Consider the following 26,249-nt stretch of genomic DNA (forward strand, 5'->3'; position numbering starts at 1 on the left):
GGGGGAAAGTCTCTGAGTAGAGGAGAAAAGGAGGGAATGGAGCTGCAGGAATGAGTGTCAAAGGGTTAGGGACATAGTTATTTAGAGGCACCCCAGCAGAGAGCTCAAGGGGTTCCTGCTACAACGCCGAGGGAAGGCAGACCCCTCAGGCACTGTGCTGGCTCCTTCCGCACTGTGTTGACTAGAGCCCTTCTCACCTCTAGCTCAGTCAGTTTTGTCCTCCGCTAACCTATGACAACACTAACAGGTATCTTCCCCCACACACACACCCAAAGACAGGCTTTCCCTGTGTAGCCCTGGCTGTCCTGGATTCTCTTTGTAGACCAGGCTGACCTGGAACTCACAACGATCTGCCTGCCTCTGCCTCCCGAGTGCTGGGATTAAAGGTGTGTGCCACCATGCCTGGTTCAGCACACATTTCTTTTTTCTTTCTTTATATATATGTATTTTTTAAAATTAATTTATTCACATTACATCTCAATTGTTATCCCCTCCCTTGTATTCTCCCATTCCTCCCTCCCTCATGCTTTCCCCCTACTCCTCTCCCTTATGACTGTGACTGAGGGGGACCTCCTCCCCCTGTATATATTTTTTCTTTCTTTCTTGTTGTTTTGTTTTGATTTTGGTTTTTTGAGACAGGGTCTCTCTGTGTAGCCTTGGCTGTCCTGGACTCACTTTGTAGACCAGGCTGGCCTCGAACTCACAGCAATCTGCCTGCCTCTGCCTCCCGAGTGCTGGGATTAAAGTCGTGCGCCACCAGGCCCAGCAGCATCTTACTTTTTAATCATTACAATGGTGCCATGACCCGCATCCGGAACACAAAGGGTCGTTTCATTGTCTTCACAGTGGAATCCCGTCCCCTTCACTGTCTTCGACAAATTCCTTTCTCTAAGTACGCTGCTTTCTCGGCTGCTGGCTCTGACTAGTCAGCCTAGCTGAAACCTTGCTTGACCACCTGTGTGGCCACCTTCTCACCATCAGCTGCTTTGCAACAACCAGCTTTTCCAGACTGCCCCTGAGGTAGATGCCCTTTGTCTCTGTCTAGGTTGGCCCCCAGCCCTCGGGAGCCAGGCCGACTGGGACAGTGTCCCAATAGTCACAACCCAGGGCTTTTACTGGGCTTTATGTCCCCTTTCTGCAGAGAAGGAATCTTAGGCATCACAGCTTGCACCATCCTAAGTGGCTGGTTGACGCAGAACTGTCTGGCTCTCAGGCCCTGATTCACTCTCATCTCTGCAGCCAGGGCCATCTTTCTAATCTACAAACATTTCTACATGTTGTCCTGTGCAGGGCTGGCCCCGCCCCCACCGCTGTCGGTGGGACTCAGCGGCTATCTACAGCCCAGCGTCCACCCTTCCTCCACTCCCGCGGTGTGTGGCAGTTTCACAGGATCGCCTAGGCAACCTGAAGCCTATGTCATCCTTGTGCCTGAATGTTTGGAGAAGTTGGGGATACAGGCCTAGGCCAGGAGGCCTGGTGCAGCCTCCACAACAGCTGCACTCATATCTACCATCAAAATCACAAAGGTGCTAATCCCTCTTACCCCGGGACACTGCGCATTGGCAACATTTCCATTTCGTTGTTATTGTTTGTCAGGACCACATGCGTGCGCGCGCGCACGCACACACACACACACACACACACACACACACACACACACGCAGGCAGCCCTGCCTGGCATAGAATTCACAGCAATGCTCTTCTTGCCTCTGCCTTCCATCCAGATGTTGGGATCCCCAGTGTGTTCCACCAAGCCCAGCCAGGCCAATTCTCATTTTTATTGAGCCTTCCTCCCTCTCCTTCATCTCCTCCCACTTCCTTCCTTCTTTTCCTAAGGCATAGCTCAGAAAGCCTGCCATGGTGGCGCACGCCTTTAATCCCAGCAGAGGAAGGCGGATCTCTGAGTTTGAGGCCAGCCTGTTCTGCACGGTGAGTCCAGGACAGCCAGGGCTGCACAGAGAGACCCTGTCTTGAAAAACAAACACAAACAACGGCAACAACAAAAAGACATCGCTCAGGCTAGCTTTAAACCTGTGGCTCTCCTCATGCGTCAATCCCATGTGCTAGGATTACAGGCGTGGGCACCATATCCACCTTTTTTGGTTTCTTTATACAGTGATGTTTCTTGTAGAAACCCTCCTTGATTCCTCCAATACTGACTTAGATTAACCCTGTGGACGGACTGGAACATCCAGAGTTCACGCTAATTAGGACGATTCCTCTTTTGTTACTCACTGGTTAGTTTGTGAGGCAGAGAGCGAGATCGGTTGTGTTCTGGTTGCAAACTTGTGCCTTGCTCTGTGCGCTCCGCAGGGAGTGGGTGCTCTGGGAACATTTGTTGAGTGAGTCAATGCTTGTAGACTCTTCCCTTCCCGCAGCCAGGGATAGCTGCAACAGTTAGAACGGGGCTGTGCTTACTCAGCACGAGGGGATCTGGGCTCGCTCCCCTGACACACCACACAGATGGAGAGAGAAAGTTAAAGGCTGGGACGTAGCTTCACTGGTGGAATGCTTGGTTGGCACGTGAGAAGCCCTGGGGACACTCCTCAACATCGAGTAGACAAGGCTTGGTGGCACATTTTTGTAATCCCAGCACTTCAGAGGTGGAAACAGGAGGATCAGGAACTGAAGTCAAGAGACCCAGGCTGGCATGAGACTCACTCACTGTGTAGCGCAGGCCGACCTTAATTTAAGGCAGTCTTAGGTATCTTTTTTTTTTTTTTTTTTTTTTTGGTTTTTCGAGACAGGGTCTCTCTGTGTAGCCTTGGCTGTCCTGGACTCACTTTGTAGACCAGGCTGGCCTCGAACTCACAGTGATCCACCTGCCTCTGCCTCCCGAGTGCTGGGACTAAAGGCATGCGCCACCACACCCGGCTAGTCTTAGGTATCTTAAATTACTTCTTCCTCAGCCCCCAGAAGAGCTTGGTTTATGGGTTTAATTTTTTTGAAGTTTAGTTTGTTTGTTTTTTCTCTTTTTTTTTTTCCAAACAGAGTTTCTCTGTGTAGCCCTGACTGTCCTGAAGCTTACTCTATAGACCAGGCTGCCCTCTAACTCAGAGATGCACCTGTTCTGCCTCCATAATGATGGGGTTAAAGGCGTGCGCCACCACTGCCTGACTGAAAGTGTCATTTCTCCTTCTCCTTCTCCTCCTTTCTTTTTCTTCTCCTTCTTCTTTCTCCTCCTTCTCCTTCTCCTTCCTCCTCCTCCTCTTCTTCTTCTTCTTCGACAGGGTTTCTCTGTGTAGCCTTGGCTGTCCTGGACTCACTTTGTAGACCAGGCTGGCCTCGAACTCACAGAGATCCACCTGTCTCTGCCTCCCAAGTGCTGGGATTACAGGCGTGCACCACCATGCCAGCTGTGTGTTTTTATTTATTGCTTGTATGTGTGTGGGTATAAGGATGTCACAACACATGTGTGGATGTCACAGGATAATTTGCAGGACTTTTTCTTCTACACGTGGGTCCTTGGGACTGGTAAGTTTGGCAGGAGCTGCTTTAACCCCCTGAGCCATGTCACCAGCCCTCTCAAGAGAAGGATTTGTTTTATTTTTTATGTGTGTGAACAAGCGTGAGAGCTGGTGCCGCAGGGCTCAGTGAGGTCGGGATCTGGTGGGGATAGGAAGCAGTGACCCTGGCTCCTCTGGAAGAGCAGGGCATGTTCCTAGTCCCTGAGGCACCCTCAGTCCTGAGGATGCTAACATGCTCCACGTACAGTACAGATTTCAGGGCACACTTTTTCCCTAAAAATAAGCACAGGGAAGTGTCCTGGATTTGTGCATCGTCCTTGCACAGGGTCATGTTGATCTCTGTGTTGTTCTCATCTTCAATATATACGCTGCTGAACAGAGCACTCCAGGGCATAGCTTATCAAAAGGGCATTTCCCAGAGACCAACGGTGTATATTTTTATTTTTTGAGACAGGGTTTCTCTCCTCCTTTTACATTTATTTTTTATTTTTAATTTTTTGTTTTTGTTTGTTTTTTGAGACAGGGTTTCTCTGTGTGGGCCTCGCTGTCCTGGACTCACTCTGTAGACCAGGCTGGCCTCGAACTCACAGAGATCTGCCTGGCTCTGCCTCCTGAGTGCTGGGATTACAGGTGTGCACCACCAACAGGGTCTTGGTTCAATGCTGACCTGCAGATACCCAACCAGAGTAGGTTCCTGTGTTCCAAGGCTTCCTGCTTCCTGCTTCCTGCTTTCTCCCACTGTTCTCGCTGCTCCTGCTCCTTCCCTCTCTCTCCTTTTCCCCCCCTTCTCTCTCTTATTATAGTACTTCCTATAGTACTTCCTATAGTACTTCCTATAGTGCTTCTTTCTGATCCTGGTCTGTCTCCCCTGAAACTGCTACCTCATTTCAGGGCCTCAACTGGGGAAACTGAGGTAAGAGGGGACAAAGACTAGAGGCCTGTGGCTGCTAGAGACAGGAAAACCTATATTTGCATACAAGTGCGTGTTGGGTGGGGACGCCTTGGCCAGGCTGTCTTGGATGGAGTCTGTCAGCCTTCTCTCCTCTCCTGTGCCTCTATGTGTTCCAGGCTCCTCAATCTCAACTCAAAATGCTGGGCTGGGGCGCTAGGAGACGTCCAAACCCTGAGGCCCTGAGTAACGCTGTCCCTCCACACAAGGCATTCTTGTGGGTCAGCAGCCCATGGCTTTCAGTCTCATCAGATTAAGGGCTGCTCTTCAGGACTGCTGCGTGTGTCCCTACTGTGTATCTGTTTTCTGTTTCCTTGTCTGCTTTCTGTTCTTGTTTTGTTTTTAAATTTCTTTTTTGTTTGTTTGTTTGTTTTTGCTTTTAAAGTTCTTTATTTCTTTTTTGTTTTTTGTTTTTCTGAGACAGGGTTTCTCTGTGTGGCCCTGGCTGTCCTAGACTCACTTTGTAGACCAGGCTGGCCTCGAACTCACAGAGACCCGCCTGCCTCTGCCTCCCGAGTGCTGGGATTGAAAGCCGGCACCACCACTTGCAGTCCCATCTTTTCTTTTTCAGGCTATGTTTTCACAATGTCATCAGGCTGGCCTTGAACTCACACCCTTGTGTTGGCTCTTTTTGTCCCCCTGCTTTTCTGTCTCTCGTGCCTTCTGCTTTCCCCTCCCCTTGAGATTGTCACTGGAGTCACCACTGGAGAGGAGGGCCAGGCCTGGGTGCTTGGGGGCTGGCAGTGGCCAGACTAGGGGCCCGGGACATGAGCGCAACTTTCCAAGCTTCTCTTCCAGGCCCCTGTGGTTGGGGAGCTCCGCGGAGGGAGAGATGAGTCAGCAGTGCCACAGAGCAGGGGGGCAGTCGGGTCGGGGTAGGGATGCCTGGGGTTCCCCAGGGCCAAGGAGGCTGCTAAGGCCATCTGGGTCTCTGGGCTCTGGCTGTGGGTAGTGGAGGATCAAAGGTGGCTCCTACCTAGTAGGAGGCAGAAAGAGCAATTTGTAGAGCTGGCTATATCATGCCTACCCTCAGACTTGCCTGTCTGCTTTTTCGAGACGGCGTCTCACGTAGCCCAGGCTAACCTTGAATTCACTGAAGGTAACTTTAAGTTTCTGATTCTTCTGTCTCTACCTTTCAAGTAGTGGGATCGTTGGCGTGTGCGCAGACGCTGTGTTGACATGAGTCACCGTGGGTCTGTGTGCATGTGTGTACACCTCTGCGCATTTGCCAAGTGGGAATAGGAACCAGGCAGCCTTACTGTAAGCACCGTATGTACAGCACACCTATGAGTCAGTGTGTGTTAGTGTCTGCACATCACATGAGGTGAAGGGATTCTGTGTTCTCTAGGAAGTGTGCTAGCATGTGTATCTGTGCGCTAGTGTACCTGACTGTGTGCTAGTGTACCTGACTGTGTGCTAGTATGTGTACCTGACTGTGCGCTAGTGTACCTGACTGTGCTAGTGTACCTGACAGTATACTAGTATGTATACCTGACTGTGTGCTAGTGTACCTGACTGTGCGCTAGCATGTATACCTGACTGTGCGCTAGTGTACCTGACTGTGTGCTAGTGTACCTGACTGTGTGCTAGTATGTATACCTGACTGTGTGCTAGTGTACCTGACTGTGCGCTAGCATGTATACCTGACTGTGTGCTAGTGTACCTGACTGTGTGCTAGTGTACCTGACAGTGTACTAGTATGTATACCTGACTGTGTGCTAGTGTACCTGACTGTGCGCTAGTGTACCTGACTGTGTGCTAGTGTACCTGACTGTGTGCTAGTATGTGTACCTGACTGTGCGCTAGTGTACCTGACTGTGCATTATTCATCTGGCGTGTGGGGTTATGTGTCAATCTCAAGGGTTCCGTTAGCTCCTCTCTGTTGAGTCTCTCTAAAGAGCCAAATCCATAACAGTTCCAAGGGAAGAGCCTAGAAGCCCCCTTGGATTAGGGGTTCCAGAGAGAGAGCTCAGCCTAAACAGGTGGGCACAGGGAGAGGCTGTAGGAGAAGGTAGCACCCCTCTCCCATTCTCCCCAAGTTCCGTTCTCCCTCAACCTTTCCAGAGAGCTCCAAATGATAAGAGAGAACTGAAGGCGAGTTCCAGATCCATCCCCTCTCCTCTAGGGAAGCCCACCCTGAATCTCTCAAGGGAGGGCGGGCGGGCTAGAGGGAGTGGTCCCCGTGGTCCCTGCGGTTCAGCCCAAGCTGGCATTGGGAGATCAGAAAGGCAGCATCCACCCTTCAAGGGACGTCCATCTCAGAACTCAGCGTCTGGGTGGCCATGGGCGGAGGCTGAGGGGCCCCCAGGGTGGTGGGGGGTGGTGGATAGAAACCAGATGCCTAGGGGGTTTATACTGGAAGGGCCAGAGCCGCAGCCTCTACCCGCCCCTGCCACATGGCGCCTCTGCCTGGGCTGCCCCACCCCCTGGGAGGCTGGGCTGAAGGAGGCCTGAGAGGGTGGAGGTAGGTCCTTGCTAAGGGATTCCAGTTGCTGCCCCCAGCCCCTGAGGGCACTGGAGAGGTGGTGGGGAGCAGGACCCTGATGCCGTGTCTACAGCTGACTTGTAATACTGTCTTTAACAGGCCTGTGAGAGAAGTCAGGCGGCAGGATTTGAGGGCATCCAGAGCTTCAGAAGCAGCCCCTTGCCTGCCTGACACAGATCCTTGGCCTGGAGGCTTGGATGGTGTGAACCAGCTGCCCAACTGGGTTCCAGCATCAGGGGTTCTGGCTCCCACATCTTCCTGTTCCGTTTTCTAATATAGTTTGATTTGGATACATCGTACCCTTCCCGCTGGAAGTGGGAAAGGCTGACCCTTGACCTTTCTTGTCCAGTCTGGCTGAGTCCCACCTTCCTCTCTTACTTTCATTGTTCCTGTGGTCTAGAGTTCCCTCCTGCCTCAGTTTCCTGATTGATCAACCCTCTGTTCCTCTAGTGCTGGAGTAATTTCTGGACAGCTTCCTTTTTTTCTTGCCAGTTTCTTAAAGCCCTAGATACATCAGCGAAGGGTTTGGCCTCAGACTCCTATTCTTCCGTCCACCGTCCAACCCCCCCTCCCCCATGGAGGAGACTACTAGGTCATAGGAACATCCCACCACTGGGCACTTCCTTTTGGGCAGACGGGTGGGGTGGCCCGTGTAATCATCGGACACAATTATGCCCTATTTATACTCCATCCCCGCCCCCCACCTGCTGGCAGCGTCACCTTCCCCCTCCCCCAGACCTGGCTATTCCTGTCGCTGTTCCCCTGAAGCCCGTGTGCCCTCTCTTTGTTCCTCTGTGTTTGTTTCTTTTTCTTTTAAGGTGGTTTTGTCCTTGTTGCTTCTTTTTTTCAGATCTCTCTGGGTTTTGTTTTGTTTTTTTCAATGCCAGGTATATCTGGGGATTTCTTTGTTTTTTCTTTCTTTTCTTTTTTCTTTAAAATATTTTTATTTAATTTTAATTTATGTGCATTGGTGTGAGAGTGTCAGATCTTGGAGTCACAGAAAGTTGTGAGCTGCCATGTGGGTGCTGGGAATTAGACCGGAGTCCTTTGGAAGTGCTCTTAACCACCAAGACATCTCTTCAGCCCCTTTCTTCTTTCTTTCTTTCTTTCTTTCTTTCTTTGTGTTTGTTTGTTTTTTGTTTTGGTTTTTTTGAGAAAAAGTTTCTCTGTGTAGGCCTGGTTGGCTGTCCTGGACTCCCTTTGTAGACCAGGCTGGCCTGTAACTCACAGCGATCCACCTGCCTCTGCCTCTCAAGGGCTGGGATTAAAGGCGTGCACCACTATGCTTGGCTCCTTCCTTTCTTTCTTGAGACTGGGTTTATTTATATATGAGGTCCTGGCTGTCCTGGAACTTGATATGTAGACCATACTGGCCTGGAACTCACAGAGGTCTTCTTGGCTCTACCTCCTGAGTGCAGGAATTAAAGGTGTATACCACCACATCTGGGCCATTTATCTATCTATCTATCTATCTACCTATCTGTCTGTCTATCTGTCTGTCTATCTATCTATCTATCTATCTATCTATCTATCTATCTATCTATCGGATCTGATCAAGACAGGGTCTTAATATGAATCCTTGGAAATTGTTCTGTAGACCAGGCTGGCCTGGAACTCACAGAGCTCCGCCTGCCTCTGCCTCCCAGGTGCTGGGATCAAAGGCGTGTGCCACCACCCCCCGGCTCTAGTACCTTTTCGTGTTCCCTTGCTCTGTGTGTCCGCTAGCCCTGTTTTTTCTTTTGCTTCACTCCTTGGTCTGACGTGCATCCTCCCCGCCACCCCCCACCCCTGCAGGACCCCTGTGGGACAGATGTCATCTTTATCACTTGGCTGTCCAGTCTTCTCTCATGAATTTACCCTAGGACCAGGTTGTCAGTTAATAAACACTTCAGACTTCCCTCTGCCATCTGGACCAACGCTCCTTTTCTTCCTTGTTTGGACATTACCGTGGGAAGTCCTGAGCAATCACCTGTGCACATCCCTTCTGTAATAAGCAGAGGCATTGCTGCATGGCCACTGAGAAGGGAGCCAGGAGACCCCACCCAGGGAAGCAAGATGACGTAAGGGAGGGGATGCCTAGTGAAGGATGGAGACTAAACCCCTGGCCGAGGGCAGGAGAGACGGCTCAGCAGTTAAGAGCACCGGCTGCTCTTCTGAAGGACCTGGACTCAGTTCCCAGCACCCACATGGCAGCTCCCAGCTGTCTGCAACTCCAGCTCAGGGGATCTGACACCCTTACACAGACACATATGTAGGCAGAACACCAACATACATAAAATAAAATAAAATAAAAATAAACAAATCATTTTTTAAAAATCCCTGGGTCAGGCAGTGGTGGCGCATGCCCTTAATCCCAGCACTCGGGAGGCAGAGGCAGGTGGATCGCTGTGAGTTCAAGGCCAGCCAGGTCTACAAAGCGAGTCCAGGACAGCCAAGGCTACACAGAGAAACCCTGTCTTTCCAGGAGGGCACCAGGGACAGCAACTGGCAACCAGAAGACGTGACAGAAGAAGCTAGATAGGGACATTTGGGGACATCAGTCCCAAGAGGCTAAGTGTGGGCGTGCAAGAGTTGCCTGCCAGCCTTTTCTCTGACCCTTACTCCTCCTGTTTGCTGGAATCTTCTCAGGCTCCAGGTTCTGCCTTACAGATGGAGGAAGGCCGAGGTCTCACTGCCTAATAGTGAAACTGAGGACACCGTCCATCCTCTGCAAACTGTGCCAAGCTCTGCCCACTCTCCGTCACCTGCTCCAGGCTGGCTCTAGGACAGAAGTCATTGACACTAAAAGTTGGGGCAGTAGAAGCAAACACATCTAGCAGCAGTTCATCCTTCCTACTCCACACAACACACATGCTCTCACACACATGTGCTTGCACACACACACACACACACACGCTCATGCTCGCACATGCGTACACATACACATGCCCCCATGTGCACTTGCACAGACACACACTCGTGTGCACACACAGGCACACACACATACACACGCACAGTAGTGCCATCCTGATCTAGTAGTGGCTGAATGAACAATAAAGGCTCTCCATTACCAGTTTGGGGGGGTTGGTAGGTGGTAGTGTAGGTGCCCCCACTGTGTCACCATGTTCATTGTATGTGAATTTGTCTGTGTTCATTCATCACAGAGACAGTCCCCGTGTGGGCAGCACTATGTCCCCGTGCATACATCAGCCCTGTGTTTGTTCATGAGTGTGTATGTCAGTGTGTTCCAGTCCCTCTGCTTGAGTGTCGTCCCCAACCCCCCATCCTCCCCCCCAGATCTCTAATTAGTGGTTTGGGGTTTGTTCCTTTTCCCTCCTGTTCCTTCCCTCAGCAGCGCAGCGGCGGCCTCGGTAGCAGCAGCAGCAGCCGCCGCCGCTGCCGCCGCGCCTCTGAGTAAGCAGCAAGGAGCAAGCGAGTCAGAGTAGGACTGTGAGCTGGATCTGAGTGGGAACAAGAGTGAGCTGGCCTGAGAGAGGAGCGGATCCCTCCCGGGCCCTCAGGCCACCCAGTGCCAGGAATCTTCGTGCCAGACCTCTTGAGAGGAGCCCGGACGGCCAACCCTAGCCTCCCCAGGTACAGATGCTGGGCAGCTGGGGGGGGGCACTGCCCACAGATGCCAGCTGGATTTTGGGGTATGCAGCACACCTGGGTCTGCCGACCCTTTTCACCTTTCCCCAGAGTACCCCAAAGGAAGCTCCGACAACTTGCCTGGATTCCTGCTTCCCGCCCAGCTCCCTGGGCACCCCGTTTTTCCCTCTCCCTCCCAGATCCCTTCTTTGGGGAGCTCAGCAAATGGAGCAGGAAATTTGGACCCTCTGCCTCCCTCTCTCGCCCTCCTCATTGGATCCGGAGTCTTCTCCGCTGGGAAAGCTGTAATTAGAGGGTGGATCCCTACAGACAGAGAGCAGCCCCCCCACCCCCACCCCCCAGTCCCTTCTAACTTTAGATCTCTTCTCTCCCATTCTCCCATTCTCCCTCCCTCTCCCTCTCCCTCTCCCTCTGGCTGCTCGGCTCTCTCCATCTGCCTGGCTCCTTGGGACCCCGTCCGCAGCCTGAGGATGGCCTCTGTGCTTGAGGTAAACTGTTCCCTCCTCTTCCTAGGAAACCAGCTACAGTCTTCCTGGTCCTAATGCTAGTCACCTCCAGGGTCCTAGGAGGGCAAGCAGAGGGCTGAAGCAAGGGAGAGGAAAACAGAGTCAGGGGTCAGGGGTCAGTCAGAGAAGGAGGGAGAATTAGGTAAAAAGAAGGTGAGGACCCCTAAGGTCAGCCAAGCACTAACTGTGGGGAGGGAAAGAGCTATGGAGAGGGAGGGAGAGCGGGACAGGTAGGCTGACAGCAGATGGTCTCTGAGTGCGCACGGAGAAACCTTCAGCTATAGTTCTTTGGGGTGGGGGGGTGGGGGGTGGGGGTCCTGTGTCTAGGGCTCCTCCATTAAGCATGATCTGGTCAGGTCTGTGTTGAGGAAAGCGCCTGTCCTGTGAGCTGGTGGGGGGGGGGGGGGAAGGCTGGTCAGGAGAACTGAGCCCTGGCCTGAGAGGGAAGCAAGGAGGAGGGACAGGGTCTGAGGCTGCTTGCCCGGCTTACAAATATTTAGCTTTCAGCCAAAGACAAACTAAGCTCTATTTTGGGAGTGGGAGGCTCCAGGGAGGACTGGGCCACTTCCCCTGCACCCCGAGAGCCTCAGGTTGTGAAGATGTGAGTTTGGGGTCTGGAGGAATCACTCACTTTGTTAGGGCTTTTGGGGGACTCAAGACACAGAGCTGGAAAGGGAGGACTCACAGCCACTCGGAACCGAGTTCTTCCTGTCTGTTAATGCTGTTTCTGTGTCCCCATGTCTCGGCTGCTTTCAGGGTCTCTGTGAAGGGATCTGGGGGGAGATAACACCCCTTGAGTGGCAGTGCACCCCCGTAGCCTCGAGTTGTCCCTATCCTCGGCGCCTTCAGAAGCCCCTATTCTCAGCTTGATGTAGTGACACACGAGGCTTAGGAGGCAGAAGCAGGTGAGTGTGAGGCCAGCCGGAGCCACATAGAGAGAGAGACTGTCTCAAAAAAAGAAAATCTCTTTTCTGGGTGACCTAACTCAGGCCTCCCAAGAATGATGTCCTTGCTGACTATCAGAAAGCTGAGTAGCTCAGCCTGCAGCAGGGCTGGTGTGTGTGAGCTTTGACACTTATATGCCCACTGACCTACGTAGGGGCGTTAGGATGCCTGCATTGCTGACTTTGTGTGTGTGTGTGTGTGTGTGTGTGTGTGTGTGTGTGTGTGTGTGTGTCCATGCACAAGAGCACATGCACACAGACAGGCTGGATTATCTTACTACTTAGTCCCAATGAGAAATGGCGTCTATAAGGCAGTGAGATAAGTGACTTTGGGACTGAGTCGGACGTAATGGTATCCAAAGCCAGCGGGTAGACACAGTGTCTAAGCAGATAAGAATCCCAGGTACGGATATTGACTATACAGATCCATGTCATGCCCTGTTCCCCAGTAGGTTCTAGATTTATTTATTTATGGTTGTGCCTCTGCTCATGTGTGGAGATCAGAGGACAACTTTTGCTAATCAGTTTTCTCATTCCACCTTGGATTCTGGGAATCAAAGGCAGGCCAGCAGGCTCTCCTGGGAATCTGCTGAAACTTTGGTTTTATTGTTATTATTACTATTATTAATTATCTTTACCCAACAGACTCTGGTGTTGAGCCATCATTGACACAATGGTTCTGAGGAAGCAACAGGAAAGGGGTGCCCTGGGTCTGCTCAGGACAGGGACAGTGTCAAAGGGTAGGGACATCATGCCTGCCAGCCAGCGTGGCACTGGTGCCTGGGGGAGGGGCAGTTCAGAGACTTTCTGGAAAGACACAGGCTTGGGGAAGCATTTAGCATGGACGCCAGGCTTTCAGGTCCCTTACTTCCTGTGAACACAAAGACACCCCAATCTCCCCATCTCTTTTTCCTTATCTGTCTCCCTATCTATCTATCAACTATTATCTACCTATCTACCTATCTATTATCTATCTATTATCTATCTATCTATCTATTATCTACCTATCTATTATCTATCTATCTATCTATCATCTATCTATCTATCTATCTATCTATCTATCTATCTACAGGGTCTTTCTTTATAGCCTGACTGTCCTGGAACTTACTATGTAGACCAGGTTGGCCTTAAACTCACAGAGACCTGCCTGCCTCTGCTCCCTGAATGCTGGGATTACAGGCATGTGCCGCTGCACCCGCTGCACCCCGGCAGTCTCCCCATGCCGCTGCACCCGCTGCACCCCGGCAGTCTCCCCATCTCTTTTAGGTACTTTTGAGGTCCTAGCTTCCTTACCTCCTCCCTAATGCCATGAGAAGCCCCTGCTTGGCATAAGTAGGTTCTTCAGCAGTGGAGGAACTTGGGATTCAGAGAGCTACGTGAAGTAGCTGCTGGGCTACAACACTTGGTTGAACTGAGAGGGGACCAGGGAAGAGGGAGAGATGGGTAGGAAAGGAGGCAAGGGGCTGGGGAGCCTTTTCTAGAGGCAGAGAAAGCTCACTGCGAGAGCGGCTGCTCAGGAGGAGACCTGTGGGTTCAATTCCTAGCATGCTGAAAGACACTTATAGTAAAAGAAAATAAAAATGTAAAAACTGTGAAGCTGAGTGAGCGAAGAAACGGGAGAGAGCTGAGAATTAGGACAGAGCCGTGGGTGTTCGACATGTGCAGGGTCAGTTGCAGCTCTCAGAGGTGTAAAAGGAGCATTTCCAGTGAGCTACTTGGAAAGAGAGGCCCCCTTGATTTACCTGACAGCAGAGCAAAAACCGAGACAGCTCCTGGCATGGCCTTTCTTCAGAGACTTCTCTTTCAGTATTCTAAGCCCTTTGTTTTATTTCTGGTTCCTTCCTTCCTTCCTTCCTTCCTTCCTTCCTTCCTTCCTTCCTTCCCTTTCCAAGACAGAGTTTCTTTGTGTAGCCCTGGCTGTCCTGCAACTTGCTTTATAGACCAGGCTGTTATAGACCAGGCTGGCCTTGAACTCAAGAAGTCTGACTGCCTCTGCCTCCGGAGTGCTGGAACTAAAGTCGTGGACCACCACCGCCGGGCTCTGCTAATTTCTGGTTTTGAGACAGCATCTCACTAAATAGCTGACTGTCCTGGAACTCTCTACGCAGACTAGGCAGGCCTCAAACTCAGAGATCCGCCTGCCTTTGAGTGAAGGGATTAAGGGCATGCACCACCACAGTGGTTAAACCTTTTATTTTAAAGGGTGGCGGCGGCACAGGATTTTCATCCCAGGACTCAGGAGGCAGAAGCAGGCAGATCGCTGTGAGTTCGAGGCCAGCCTGGTCTACAAAGTGAGTCCAGGACAGCCAAGGCTACAGAGAGAAACCATGTCACAAAAAACCCAAATAAATAAATAGATAAATAAATAAGTAAAAAATAGAGGGTGGTGGTGGGTCGGGGTGGGGAATTGGAAACTGGACTATCTGCCCACTGGGAACACACTAGGGCATCCTCAGGACTACAGGGTAATGCATATGGTCAGCTCTAGGAGCACATGCTTAGAACCCTGAACCCCTTTCCTCAGCTCTCACGGAGAGCAGCAGTCAGCCAGAAAAGGAAACTGAGGATGTGATGGAACTTAAGTTCCAGCGCTTGGCTCGCGGTGCAGTCCAGTACTTTGGTTTTTCTTTCTGGCCTTCAGGGGCCCCGTTGGCCTTGCTCCCCAAAGTCGGGGTCTCATGTCAGTCTAGGCTTGGCTGTCTTCTTTCACCCCTCCCTGCCTCCCCACAGCTGGGTGGGGTCCCAGGGCTTGGCTGAGGCCCTTGTGGCCACAGTGTGAGGGCCGGGCAGGCGGGGGACCGCGTCGGCGTTTTTTAAAAATAAACCTGACCGCAGGGAAGCCACCGGAGCCGGAGCCGAGCAGGGCCATGCTGGGCAGAGGGGGAGGGGGTGGGGGGACGGAGGGAGGAGTGGCCTGGTCCGGGGGTTCTGGGGCCCGTCGCCTTGTTCAGTTTCTCCTAGGTGGGAACGCCACGCCTTTCTCGGCCTCCCTCTTTCTTCACCTCCTGTCTTTTCCTTAGCTTTTCCGGGCCCGGACCGCTTACCACCTCTCTTTCTTTGTTTATTCTGCTTTCCTCAATCTCTCCCACCCCCTTTTGTCTTTCCTGTCCTCCCTTCGTGGGCCCTCCGTCTCTGTCCCCGCTTGGAGCCTTGTCTGGCGATTCCTTAGGCACAGTGCCCTGTGTGTCCCATGGCTTTGGATGTCTATGTGTCTTTCAATTCCCCAGTTGCTACCTGTCCTTGCAAAGATCTGAGTCCTGCCCGACCAGCTCTTCCTCTGCTCCAGCCCTTAGAGGCTCCAGGGAAACCCTTACCAGGCGAGCCCAGGGGTTTACTGTTGGACGTGGTTTTGGTGGCTCATATTTAGGAGCCCATAGGATTGAGAGGACCTGCGGGGGGGGGGGGCAGAGGACGGGAGGGAGGGTGAGAGGGAGGGAGAGACAGAGACAGAGTGTTGGGCAGGGGTGCAGTATAGGAGTGGTGGTTGCACACGCCCTCTCTGAAGCCTCACCCCTGGGATTTGGCATCACATCTCAGACACACACACACACTCAGCTAGGAGCCAATACTCGCTTCGAGGATTCTTGTCTCCTTTGTATGTTCTGCTAGGAAGACACCAGACAGTTGGACAATTGGCTTACTTTCCTTCCTTCTTTCTTTCATTCTTTTCTTCTTTTTCTTTTCTTCTCCCAAGACAGGGTTTCTCTGTGTAGCCCTTGCTGTCCTGAACTCACTTTGTAGACCAGGCTGGTCTCGAACTCACAGTGATCCACCTGCCTCTGCCTCCCGAGTGCTGGGATTAAAGGCGTGCGCCACCACATGTAGCACTTTCTTATTTTATGTGTATAGGTGATTTGCCCACATGTATGCGTGTGCACCACGTGTGTTCTGGGTGCCTCTGGAGCCAGAAGAGGGAGCTGGATCACTTGGAACTGGAGTCTGAGCGTCACGTGGTGCTGGGGACCCAACCCCAGTTCTCTGGAAAAGCAGTTAAGTGATTTTAACTGCCAAACCATCCCTCCAGCCCTGATGGCTAGCTTAAAAAAAAAAAGTTTGGTATACACACACACACACACACACACACGAAGACAGACAGAGGCAGGGTACATATGTGTGAACGCCGTGCCAAGCGTGTGAGGAAGGCGGAGGACAACTTTGTGGGAGTTCTCTCCTACCATCATGGGGGTTGTGGGAGTTAAATTTAGGTTGTCAGGCGTGGTGGCAAACGCCCTTATCCCCTGAGCCACGTCACTGGTCCCACGTGGTCAAGCTGCTTTTGAAGGATGTCTTTTACTTTCTCTTCCTTTCTTTTTTTTTTTTTTTGGTTTTTTTTGAGACAGGGTCTCTCTGTGTAGCCTTGGCTGTCTTGGACTCGCTTTGTAGACCAGGCTGGCCTCGAACTCACAGCGATCCGCCTGCTCTCTTCCTTTCTTAAGGTGGTTTGGTTGAACCCAGGACTGTGTACATAGTGTCCAAGGATGCTAGAGTGTATTCCTTCCCAAGAGGTGCCGCCTCTGACCTAGGGGTCCCAGGAGCTCCTGAGGAATGGGAGCCGTGGGTCGCCAGATCAGTCATAGCTGCTTGGTAGGCATTATGGAGATACTTACTTTTCTTTTATGTTTTTTTAGTTTTTCCAGACAGGGTTTCTCTGTGTAGCCTTGACTGCCCTGTAACTCACTCTGTAAACTAGGCTGGCCTTGAACTCATAGAATTCAGTCTGCCTCTGCCTCCTGAGTGCTGGGACTAAAGGCCTGTGCCACCTCTGTTTCTAACACACACACACACACACACACACACACACACACACACACACACAAAGTGTGTGCCTGCATGTGCACATGCTCACATGTACCAAGCCCACTTTAATGTCTTCCTTCACTCACTGCACTTGAATGGCAAGGTGCAGACCAACCATGTACTACATGTTAGGGGACACTGAGTCATGGCCACCAAGGTCCCCAAGCTCCCCTGTCTTGGAAAGTCTTGAGGACTTTGTACTCTGTCATTGCCCAAAGGGATACTAGGTAGAGCCACGAACCAGGGGTGCACAGTGCCTGCCTGAAAGACATTCTTGCTTCACCACAGCCCAGACTTGGCTGAGGCCCTGTTCCCTCTCAATGTCCCAGTGTCTCTGGTGTCCCTTCCTAGCTCCCCAGGCCCAGGCCAGACGATTCCTTAGCAGGGACATGCCGACTTGGGGGCAATGGCTCCTAAATCAGGACCTGAGGCACAAATGGAAATGGAAGGGAAACCTTCAGCAGGGGCTGTTGCTCCTCTGTGCCCCACCCGAGGACAAGGTATGGAAGAAGGTGACCAGGTGGCCAGGCTGGTCTCAAAGACTCCTGGGCTTATGTCATCCTCCTGCCTCAGCCCTGGAGGAGGAGCTGGGCTTTTTTTGTTTGTTTGTTTGGTTTGGTTTGGGAGACATAACTTAACGTGTAGACCAGGCTGGCCTTGAACTCAAAGAGATCCTCCTGCCTCCGCCTCCAGAGTGCATGTCTAATGGTGTGGGCCACCACACCCAGCCTGTTTGATTTTGAGACAGGGTCTATGCATCCTGTCTGGCCTGGGATCCGCTGTGCAGCTGAGGGCGACCTGAGGTTCTGGCCTTCCCTACGTCTACCTCCTAAGTGCTACCACACCCAGGCTATGCTTTTCTTTGAGGGATGTTTTTTTTTCTTTGAGTTCCTGGCCACAGCTTGGCTTCTGTCTGCTTCAAATCCACTCTCCTAGGTCAGGACCCTAATCTCACCTCAGCCAGCTGCTTCACGTGCAGACACGTGTGCACTGCACTCACCCCCCCTATCGACTCCACAGGGGGCTCTTCTCCCAGCCTGCTGGCCACACTGGCACCCCACGCTCCTCCCTCACCTCTGTGCTCTCCTTGTCTGCAGGGTTCAGCCCTGTAGGTGTGCCCTTTGCTGCTCTAGCCTTGCTCTCTCCCTCCTGAGCAGTGAGTGCCTTTCTCTCTTTCTCTGTAGGAAGAAGCTCACTATGGCTCCAGTCCCCTGGCCATGCTGACAGCAGCTTGCAGCAAGTTTGGTGGCTCCAGCCCTCTGCGGGACTCAGCGACCCTGGGCAAAGGAAGCTCAAAGAAGCCATACTCTGATCTCCCAGCCCCCAAGACCATGGGGGACGCCTACCCAGCCCCCTTTTCAAGCACCAATGGACTTCTCTCACCTGCGGGCAGCCCTCCAGCCCCAGCCTCCGGCTATGCCAATGACTACCCGCCCTTCCCCCACTCATTTCCTGGGCCCACTGGTGCGCAGGACCCTGGGCTACTAGTGCCCAAGGGGCACAGCTCTCCTGACTGCCTGCCGAGTGTCTATACCTCCCTGGATATGGCACATCCCTATGGCTCCTGGTACAAGGCGGGCATCCATGCAGGCATCTCACCAGGTCCAGGCAACACACCTGCTCCTTGGTGGGACATGCATCCCGGGGGCAACTGGCTAGGTGGTGGGCAGGGCCAGGGTGATGGGCTGCAAGGGACACTGGCCACGGGCCCTGCCCAGCCTCCACTGAACCCTCAGCTGCCTACCTACCCATCTGACTTTGCTCCCCTTAATCCAGCTCCCTACCCAGCACCCCACCTCTTACAACCAGGGCCCCAGCATGTCCTACCCCAAGATGTCTACAAGCCCAAGGCGGTTGGCAACAGTGGGCAACTGGAGGGGAGTGGTGCAGGCAAAAACCCTCGGGGTGCAGGCACAGGGGGCAGTAGTGGATATGCGGGCAGTGGGGCAGGGCGTTCTACCTGCGACTGCCCCAACTGTCAGGAGCTAGAGCGGCTGGGGGCGGCAGCGGCTGGGCTGCGGAAGAAGCCCATTCACAGCTGCCACATCCCGGGCTGCGGCAAGGTGTATGGCAAGGCTTCGCATCTGAAAGCCCACTTGCGCTGGCACACGGGCGAGAGGCCTTTCGTCTGCAACTGGCTCTTCTGCGGCAAGAGGTTCACCCGCTCTGACGAGCTGGAGCGCCATGTGCGCACACACACCCGGGAGAAGAAGTTCACCTGCCTGCTCTGCTCCAAGCGCTTTACCAGAAGCGACCACTTGAGCAAACATCAGCGCACCCACGGGGAGCCGGGCCCCGGGCCGCCCCCAAGTGGCCCTAAGGAGCTGGGAGAGGGCCGCAGCGTCGGAGAAGAAGAAGCCAACCAGCCGCCCCGATCTTCCACCTCTCCTGTACCCCCAGAAAAAGCCGCTGGAGGCAGCCCGGAGCAGAGCAACCTGCTAGAGATCTGAGCTTGGGCAGGGGAAGGTCTCCAGCCCCGGGGTCCTCTAGCCAGACTCTCGGTGCGGTGGACCACTGCTTGCCCCTCACTCTTTCCTATGCATGCTATACTTTGGGGCACTGTCTCCCTCAGGCTATCTCCTTGCACGTCTCCCTTGCCTGTGCCGAGTTCCTGTGCTCTGGCCTCCTAAACTTTTTTCCTTCTCTGCCCTTATTCACAGCTTCTCTTGCTTTCTTTCCATTTGGGCTCCTTTCACTTTCTCCTCATGAACTCTCTGTCATCTGTCCTTTCTGCACCCCATTCCCATTTGCCACTGTGCCCAGCTTCCAGCTGTCTTTCCGACTCTCCTCTCCTGTCCATTCCCTTGAGTTTTTTTTTTTTTTTAAACAAACACAATGATGATGAGGATGATAATTTATTGCCCCCTGGTGGCTCTTCATTAGGAACCAGAGTTAGGGAGATTGGTGTTAGTGCCCTGGCTGGAAGCAGAGTGCCAAGAAAGGGGCAGACCAGTGGGGATCTGATCCCAAAGATGGGGTGACCCCAGGGTCAGGGAGGCTGCCCCAAGCCTTGAGTACTTAACCCCTAAGCACCAGGAGTAAAGAATAGTAATAGTAATAATAATAATTCTATTTATCTAAGTTATGATGACGGGTCAGGGAGAGTGAGGCGGAGGGGAAGGGATCCATTTTTTTTGCTAAGGAAATTCTCATCAAATACTTCTCTGTACAGACAAAATGATAGTGGAGACCTTGTTCATAGCTTTCTATCAGTGAGGTCTCTTTTTCAGTGGAGTTTTTTGTTTGGGGTATTTGTTTGTTTGTTTTTGTTTTTGGAGACAGGGTTTCTCTGTGTAGCCCTGGCTGTCCTGGACTCGGTTTGTAGACCAGGCTGACCTTGGACTTGCAGAGATTCGCCTGCCTCTGCCTCCTGAGTGCTGGGATTACAGGCGTGGGCCACCTCACCCAGCTTTCAGTGGAGTTTTAAATTTTGGGTTCTTAGGCCTCTTTTAGGGTTTATGTGGGTGTCTCCCAGTTAGGGGGCCACTAAGACCCCCAGCCCCAGCCAGAAGCTGTGAAACTTCAAGTCCTAGGGGGGAGGGGGAGGACAGGAATGACGTCAGAGCAGGTCCTTCCACTAACCCTCTTTTCATACCCTGTGACCTCATCAGGCTAACCTCCTGCTGTCATGGTTACGGAGAGCTTGCAGCTGCCATCTTCTTTGGGGGAGAGCCCACCTAACAGGAAGACTTTGGTTTGGAGGTGTCCCCCATGAAAAACAGGTGGGGAAAGGCTTTCTCTGGGATCAAATTCAAATAAATCGAGTATTTATTGAACGCCTACTATACGCAAGGCCTGGTGCCTCGAAGCCATGAGAAAGAATTTATAGCAGGACAGAGGTCCCAAAACTGATTTTGGGGTACAGCCAGAGGCCCCCCCAATCCAGGAGTGTCCACTGCATTCCAGTGACTTTTATAGCCGCTTTGTGCCTTTCCTGAGACTGCTGGATCTTCCTGTTGTCCTCTGCTCCTTCTAGGCCCCAAGATAAAGGGTAAAGCAGTGGATTCTGGGAAGCTCGTAACGTCGTTGAAAGGGTCATCCCCTTGTGGAGTCTTTCTTTTTTTTAATTTAATAAATAAAAGTTCGATTTGAAACTGTGTCTGGTGAGAAAGGGGGAGGAGGGGGGAGATGGTTGGACCAAGGGACATTTCCTTAGCAAAGCAGGGACTTCCTGTGGGAGATATTTAATCCAGTAGAGTTTCGCTTCAAGCCGAAAGTTAAAAAACGAAAACGACAGCTTGGTCCGTCCCACGGAGTTGAGTTTCCAGTCGCTGGGGCTATTGCGGACTTCGGAGGGCCGAGCGCTTTCTTCCAGGCTCTTTCTCAGCCGGTAGCACGGACTTGGGTCTGGGCAGTGACCCGGGCCGGAGCAGCAGAACTGCGTCCGCAGACAGGACTAGCGCGCCGCGCAGCGGGGAGACTCGCGGCTGGCCGACCCGCCTGGCACGTAACCCGCCCCCTGCCCGGGGCCTGCAATCAGCCGTGCCTGCCTCGAAGTTGGTGGGGGAACAAAAGCCACTCTGTGGCGGCGGTCCCCAAGCCACAATAGGGCTTTGTGCGTCCCCCGCCCCCAGGGCTCCCCCGCTGGGCTGAGGGGCTGCGCTGGGCGCTTTCCCGGGCAGCGGCGTCGGGACCGCAGTGGCCTCGCTGCCGCAGTGCAGGCGCGGACCGAAGGCGTCCCCACCCCGCGCCACCCCTGCCCTTGGCCAGGTGCAAGACCCCCCAGCCCTCCGGCCCGGCGCGCGGCTTCAAAGGCCCTTTGAAGAAACCCGAAGATTTGTGGAGCAGGACAGGGAGGACAGGGGTGCCGGGGCGCACGCCCAGAAGGCGGAGGGCGAGAGCCGACCCCGGGTCCCGCGGCGCACGGGACCCCCCAGGGGCTGACTCTGTCGCCTCCCAGGCTCCGCCTGTCCGGTGCCAGCTCCCGCCCGCCGCAGCCTCCTGGTGCCCCCCTCCCAGGCCCCTCGGCCCCTTTCATCTTGCTAGACTCGGCTTGGGGTTTTGCTGGTTTCTGGGAGATAAAAACCGCTTCAAATAGCTGCGGCGCGATGCCAGGACAAACAGGGCCGGGCGGGCCATGTGCGCCTGGTTACCCGCCCCGGGCGCCCGGCTCTGGAGGGCGAGCTCAGGCTGTGGGGGGCCTCGTACGAGTCTCCGGCTGCGGCTCGAGCGCCGCCCGGGATTTCCCGCTCAGGTCGGAGGAGGAGGAGGAGCGGCGGTAACCTACGGCGGCAGGACGCTCCGGGGGTGAGGGTGCCGCTGGGCACAGTCACCGCATCGCCCGGGGCCGTGGCCCCCTCTGGTGAAGCTGGCGAGGGAGCGTGCTAGGCCTGGGCCTTGGCCTCCCTAGAACCCGCAAATATAAAAAACTTTTTTTTTTTTAAGTTAAATTTGCAGCGTGGAAGAGGAGGGCCGTGCTAGAACGAGGCGGAGCCGGTGCATGGTGTGGCTTTATCTCAGGGCACATTAAAGGTTGAGTCAGACACCTAGCTGATATCAAATGCCCGCGCTGGGGCGGGAGGGGTTTCACCCAAAGGTGCGGGATGTTGCAGGCAGGAATGGTGTCTTTGGGGTTAGGGTTGGAAAGTGAAGGCTTGCCTCAGGACTCTCCTGTCATCTGACTGTCAATTCCTTTTTTTTTTTTTCTTTAAGCCCACCCAATTCCCCTTCTTTCGGGGAGCTTTCCCAGTCAGGCCTGTTAAGTGACTCCTCAGATGACAGAGAATTAATCTACCAAGTTAGCCTGGCTCATAGGAAAAGGTTAGAGCTTGGTCACTTAAAACAAGATGCATGCGGGCTGGAGAGATGGCTCAGCGGTTAAGAGCACTGCTTGCTCTTCCAAAGGTCTTGAGTTTTTCTGGTTTTGCTTTTATTTTTTCGAGGCAGGGTTTTTTTTGTGTGTGTGTAGCCGTAGCTGTCTTGGACGCTCTTTGTAGACTAGGCTGGCCTCAATCTCACAGAGATCAACCTGCTTCTGCCTCCTGAGTGCTGGGAATAAAGGCATGAGTTCAATTCCCAGCACTCACATGGTGGCTCACAACCATCTATAATGAGAGCTGGTGCCCTCTTCTGGCCTGCAGGCAGAACACTGTATTCATTAAAAAAAAAAAAAGCATTCATGTAAACACTTCGAAGTTTAAAGTAGACATGGGCTACATGGTATGAAGTCATTCTGGGCTACATATTAAAATTGTTTTCAATGTCTGAGCAGAGTTATATGTGCGGATTGTCTGGAACTATACTTTTATTTTCTTTTTGTTTTTCAAGACAGGGTCTCTCTGTGTAGCCCTGACAGGCCTGGACTCACTTTGTAGACCAGGTTGGACTCGAACTCACAGCGATCCACCTGCCTCTGCCTCCCGAGTGCTGGGATTAAAGGTGTGCGCCACCACCGCCCGGCTCTGCTTTTTTCTGAGACTTGATCTCTCTGTGCAGTAGCCCTAGCTGTCCTGAAACTGGATATGTACATGAAGCTGACCGCAAAGTCATAGGAATCCCCCTGCCTCTGCCTCTTGAGTGTTAGAATTAAGGGCATGTGCTACAGTGTCCAGAAAAGTTTTTAAAGATCCATTTATTTTTATTTTATGAGTTGAATGCTGTGGAGCTGGAATTACAGGTGTTTGTAAAGTGCTCAGTATAAATTCCGGAAGAGCACCAACCCAGCTGCTCTTAACTGCCAAGCCATTTCTTCAGCTCCACCAGCAAATCCAGTAAAAATAAGATTAAAAAAAAAATAAAAGAGAAAAATCTCAGGAGACTCTCACATCACATCCCTTAACATTAGAGGCTAGCCCAGTGTGGCAGCACTCAGGACACAGAAGATAGCTATCTCTGTGAGTTGAAGAAAACCACAGCAAACTCTAGGCCAGCCAAGACTGCATAGTGAGATCCTGTGTCAGCAAACTAGAGTGAAATAAAAGAGAAGCAAGCCTTACCTCAGATGAAGTGCATTTGCAGGCGCTTTCTGAACGTCTGTCTCCCGACCTGGGAACAACTCTGGACGGACCTTTTAAGATAGAAAGGTGACAGGGACACGAAGCTCAGGGCACAGGAAACAGAGTTCTGTCACTGTCCATACGCTCTTCGGTGAGTCTAGAAGCTCTGGGGTTGGGGGCCTGAACCTGAACGCAACCTCGAATTTCTTTTTTTCTTTCTGAGATTAGGTCTCGTGTGTACTAGGCTCTCCAGTGGTCCAGCTGACAGGCAAGGTTCATCAACACTGTCTGTGATTCTCAGCACCCAGGGGGCTGAGGCAGGAAGACCCTGGCAAACTACAAGGTGCCTCAGCCTGTCTCAAAATAAATAAATAAATAAATAAATAAATAAATAAAAGAAAAAAAAAGAAAAAGAAAGAAAAAGAAAGTAATCACGTGCTCAATCGCCACATTTCCACTCTTCCCAGTGTGTTCCCATCTTCTAGATTTATCTTTTTTTTTTTTTTTAAGATTTATTACAGTGCTCTGCTTGCATGTACACCTACAAGCCAGAAGAGGGCATCAGATCACATTATAGATGGTTCTGAGCCACCATGTGGTTTTTGGTTTTTTGAGACAGGGTTTCTCTGTGTAGCCTTGGCTGTCCTGGACTCGCTTTGTAGACTAGGCTGGCCTCGAACTCACAGTGATCCACCTGCCTCTGTCTCGTGTGCTGGGATTAAAGGCGTGTGCCACCACGCCCGGCTAGATTTATCTTTTAAGACAAAGTCTCATGCAGCCAAGGTATAGTATGAACTATGCTTCAGAGAATAACTCTGAATTTCTGTCTCCAGGCATGGAATGGTTTGTTTTTGAGACAGGCTCTCAGTACTTATGCCTGGTTGGCATGTGACTTCCTAGGTTGGACCAGGGTGGCTTTGAACTCACGGTGACACATCTGCTTTTGCACCACTAGGCCAGGCTATCACGTTTTGCTTTTCTTTTTAAAGAGTTATTTATTTGGAAACAAAAACTAAAAGCCAAGTGGTGGCTCACACCTTTAATCCCAGCACTCAGGAGGCAGAGGCAGGTGGATTGCTGTGAGTTCGAGGCCAGCCTGGTCTACAGAATGAGCTCCAGGACAGCTAGGGCTACACAGAGAAACCCTGTTATGAAAAAAACAAACAAACAGAAAACAAAACAAAACTTATTTGGGGCTGGAGAGATGGCTCCAGGCTACGAGTACTTGCTGCTCTCACAGAGGACCCAGGTTCTGGTCCCAGCATCTACACAGTGACTCACAACCATCTGTAACTCCAGTTCCAGGGGATACAGTGACCTCTACTGGCCCCTGTGGGTACTGCATGCATGTAGTGCACATAGTTACATACAGGTTAAACACAAATAAGCATAAAAAAAATTTAAGTGCTGGTGTTACATGCACGAATGTACCACCATGCCCAATGACAAAAATAATTTTTTGTTGTTGTTGTTTTGTTTTTTTCTCTGTGTAGCCATGGCGGTCCTGGACTCATCTTGTAGACCAGGCTGGCCTCGAACTCCCAGCAATCTGCCAAAAGTCCTTTAAAGGAGGACTTTAAAGTTCAGTTTCAGAGGTTTAAATGAAAGGTGAGGTAGAGTGACATGTGGAAAAGGTTGCTTATTCATGGTGGCCAGGAAGGAGAGAGAGAGAGAGAGACAGAGAGAGAAAGGGCTAGGGCTAAGTTGTACTCCATTCCTGTGAGTCCCACAGTCTCACCATTTCCCTCCAATAGTCTATTCAAAATTTGGGCTCATAAATTGATTAAACCATTGATTAGAATCAAATTAAATTAAAGCATCTAACCATCTCTAAATCAAGTAAGCCGGCAATCAAGAGTAACCGGTTATTTCAGCTCCCACTCCCTAGTTTTCCTCCCTGCTCCCTGACAGGGTCTCAGCAGGACACGGGGGGTGGGGGAGACTAGGAAGTGGACCTCGAATTTTTCACGCCCCTGTGTCCACCTCCCCAGGTCTGGGATTACGGCTAGGAGGAGTCTGTGAGATTTTGACGCTGCCAGTGTCTGGTTTGTGTCTATTCAGGTCCTTTCTGTGTCACTTTGCAGTTCAACGGTGCATTTTGGGGTTACCGTAAGGATTATAAAAGCGTTTATAGTAATGCCCTCAGGAAGTACCGTGGCTTTTCCAGTGTCGGTCTTTCCTTTCAGGACTCTCACCTGGTCTGTGGGCTCTGGGCTCAGCGGGCTCAGCACCGTCTCCTAAAGTCCATTCTGACTGTCCTCTGAAGCGCTTGGCTGTTTTTGTTTGTTTGTTTGTTTGTTTGTTTGTTTTGAGAGCGCAGGGACAGGATGAAACAGTCTGTATTTTCCTAAGGGCTATTCACGGGCGTCGGAGAGTTTAATTAGGTACTTTGCTAAACTGGGCTTATTCTGGGCTTTTTCCGTACTAAGTGAGTGGGAGCCGCTCCCGGGGATTCGGAGTAGGAAAAAACCAGCAGCCTCACAGGATCCAAAGCAAACCGACCCGCGTCGGCGCCGCGCCCGCTCCGTCCGCAAGGAGGCGCGCCAGGAAGTCCCGGAAGTCCGTCCCGAAACCAACC

General features: G+C 52.2%; 1 protein-coding gene and 1 long non-coding RNA gene across 5 annotated transcripts in view; one reads left to right on the forward strand and one right to left on the reverse strand.

Moving 5' to 3' along the window:
* Positions 1 to 23,678, forward strand: part of SP7 (Sp7 transcription factor) — a 40,805-nt gene extending 17,127 nt beyond the window's left edge. The window contains exons 1-3 of one of the 4 annotated variants that reach the window (XM_084749682.1): positions 10,842 to 10,977; positions 11,752 to 11,900; positions 17,921 to 23,678. In XM_084749682.1, the coding sequence (XP_084605808.1) occupies positions 17,954 to 19,186 (1,233 nt within the window). In that variant the 5' untranslated portion in view covers positions 10,842 to 10,977; positions 11,752 to 11,900; positions 17,921 to 17,953 and the 3' untranslated portion in view covers positions 19,187 to 23,678. Of the gene's footprint in view, positions 1 to 10,841; positions 10,978 to 11,751; positions 11,901 to 15,788; positions 15,929 to 17,920 lie in introns of those variants that run through there. The other 3 variants (XM_084749681.1, XM_084749684.1, XM_084749683.1) reach the window with 3 other exon arrangements.
* LOC311579295 lies at positions 11,427 to 26,242 on the reverse strand. The gene is made up of 3 exons (XR_014773108.1): positions 25,867 to 26,242; positions 23,672 to 23,742; positions 11,427 to 11,768 (listed from the first exon to the last, which is right to left on the reverse strand). It is a non-coding gene; the product is annotated as an uncharacterized lncRNA (long non-coding RNA).
* Between the last annotated feature and the right edge of the window lie 7 nt (positions 26,243 to 26,249).

The sequence above is a fragment of the Acomys minous genome (assembly GCF_964271855.1).
Source record: "Acomys minous genome assembly, chromosome: 12".
In the NCBI taxonomy this organism is placed as follows: Eukaryota; Metazoa; Chordata; class Mammalia; order Rodentia; family Muridae; genus Acomys; species Acomys minous.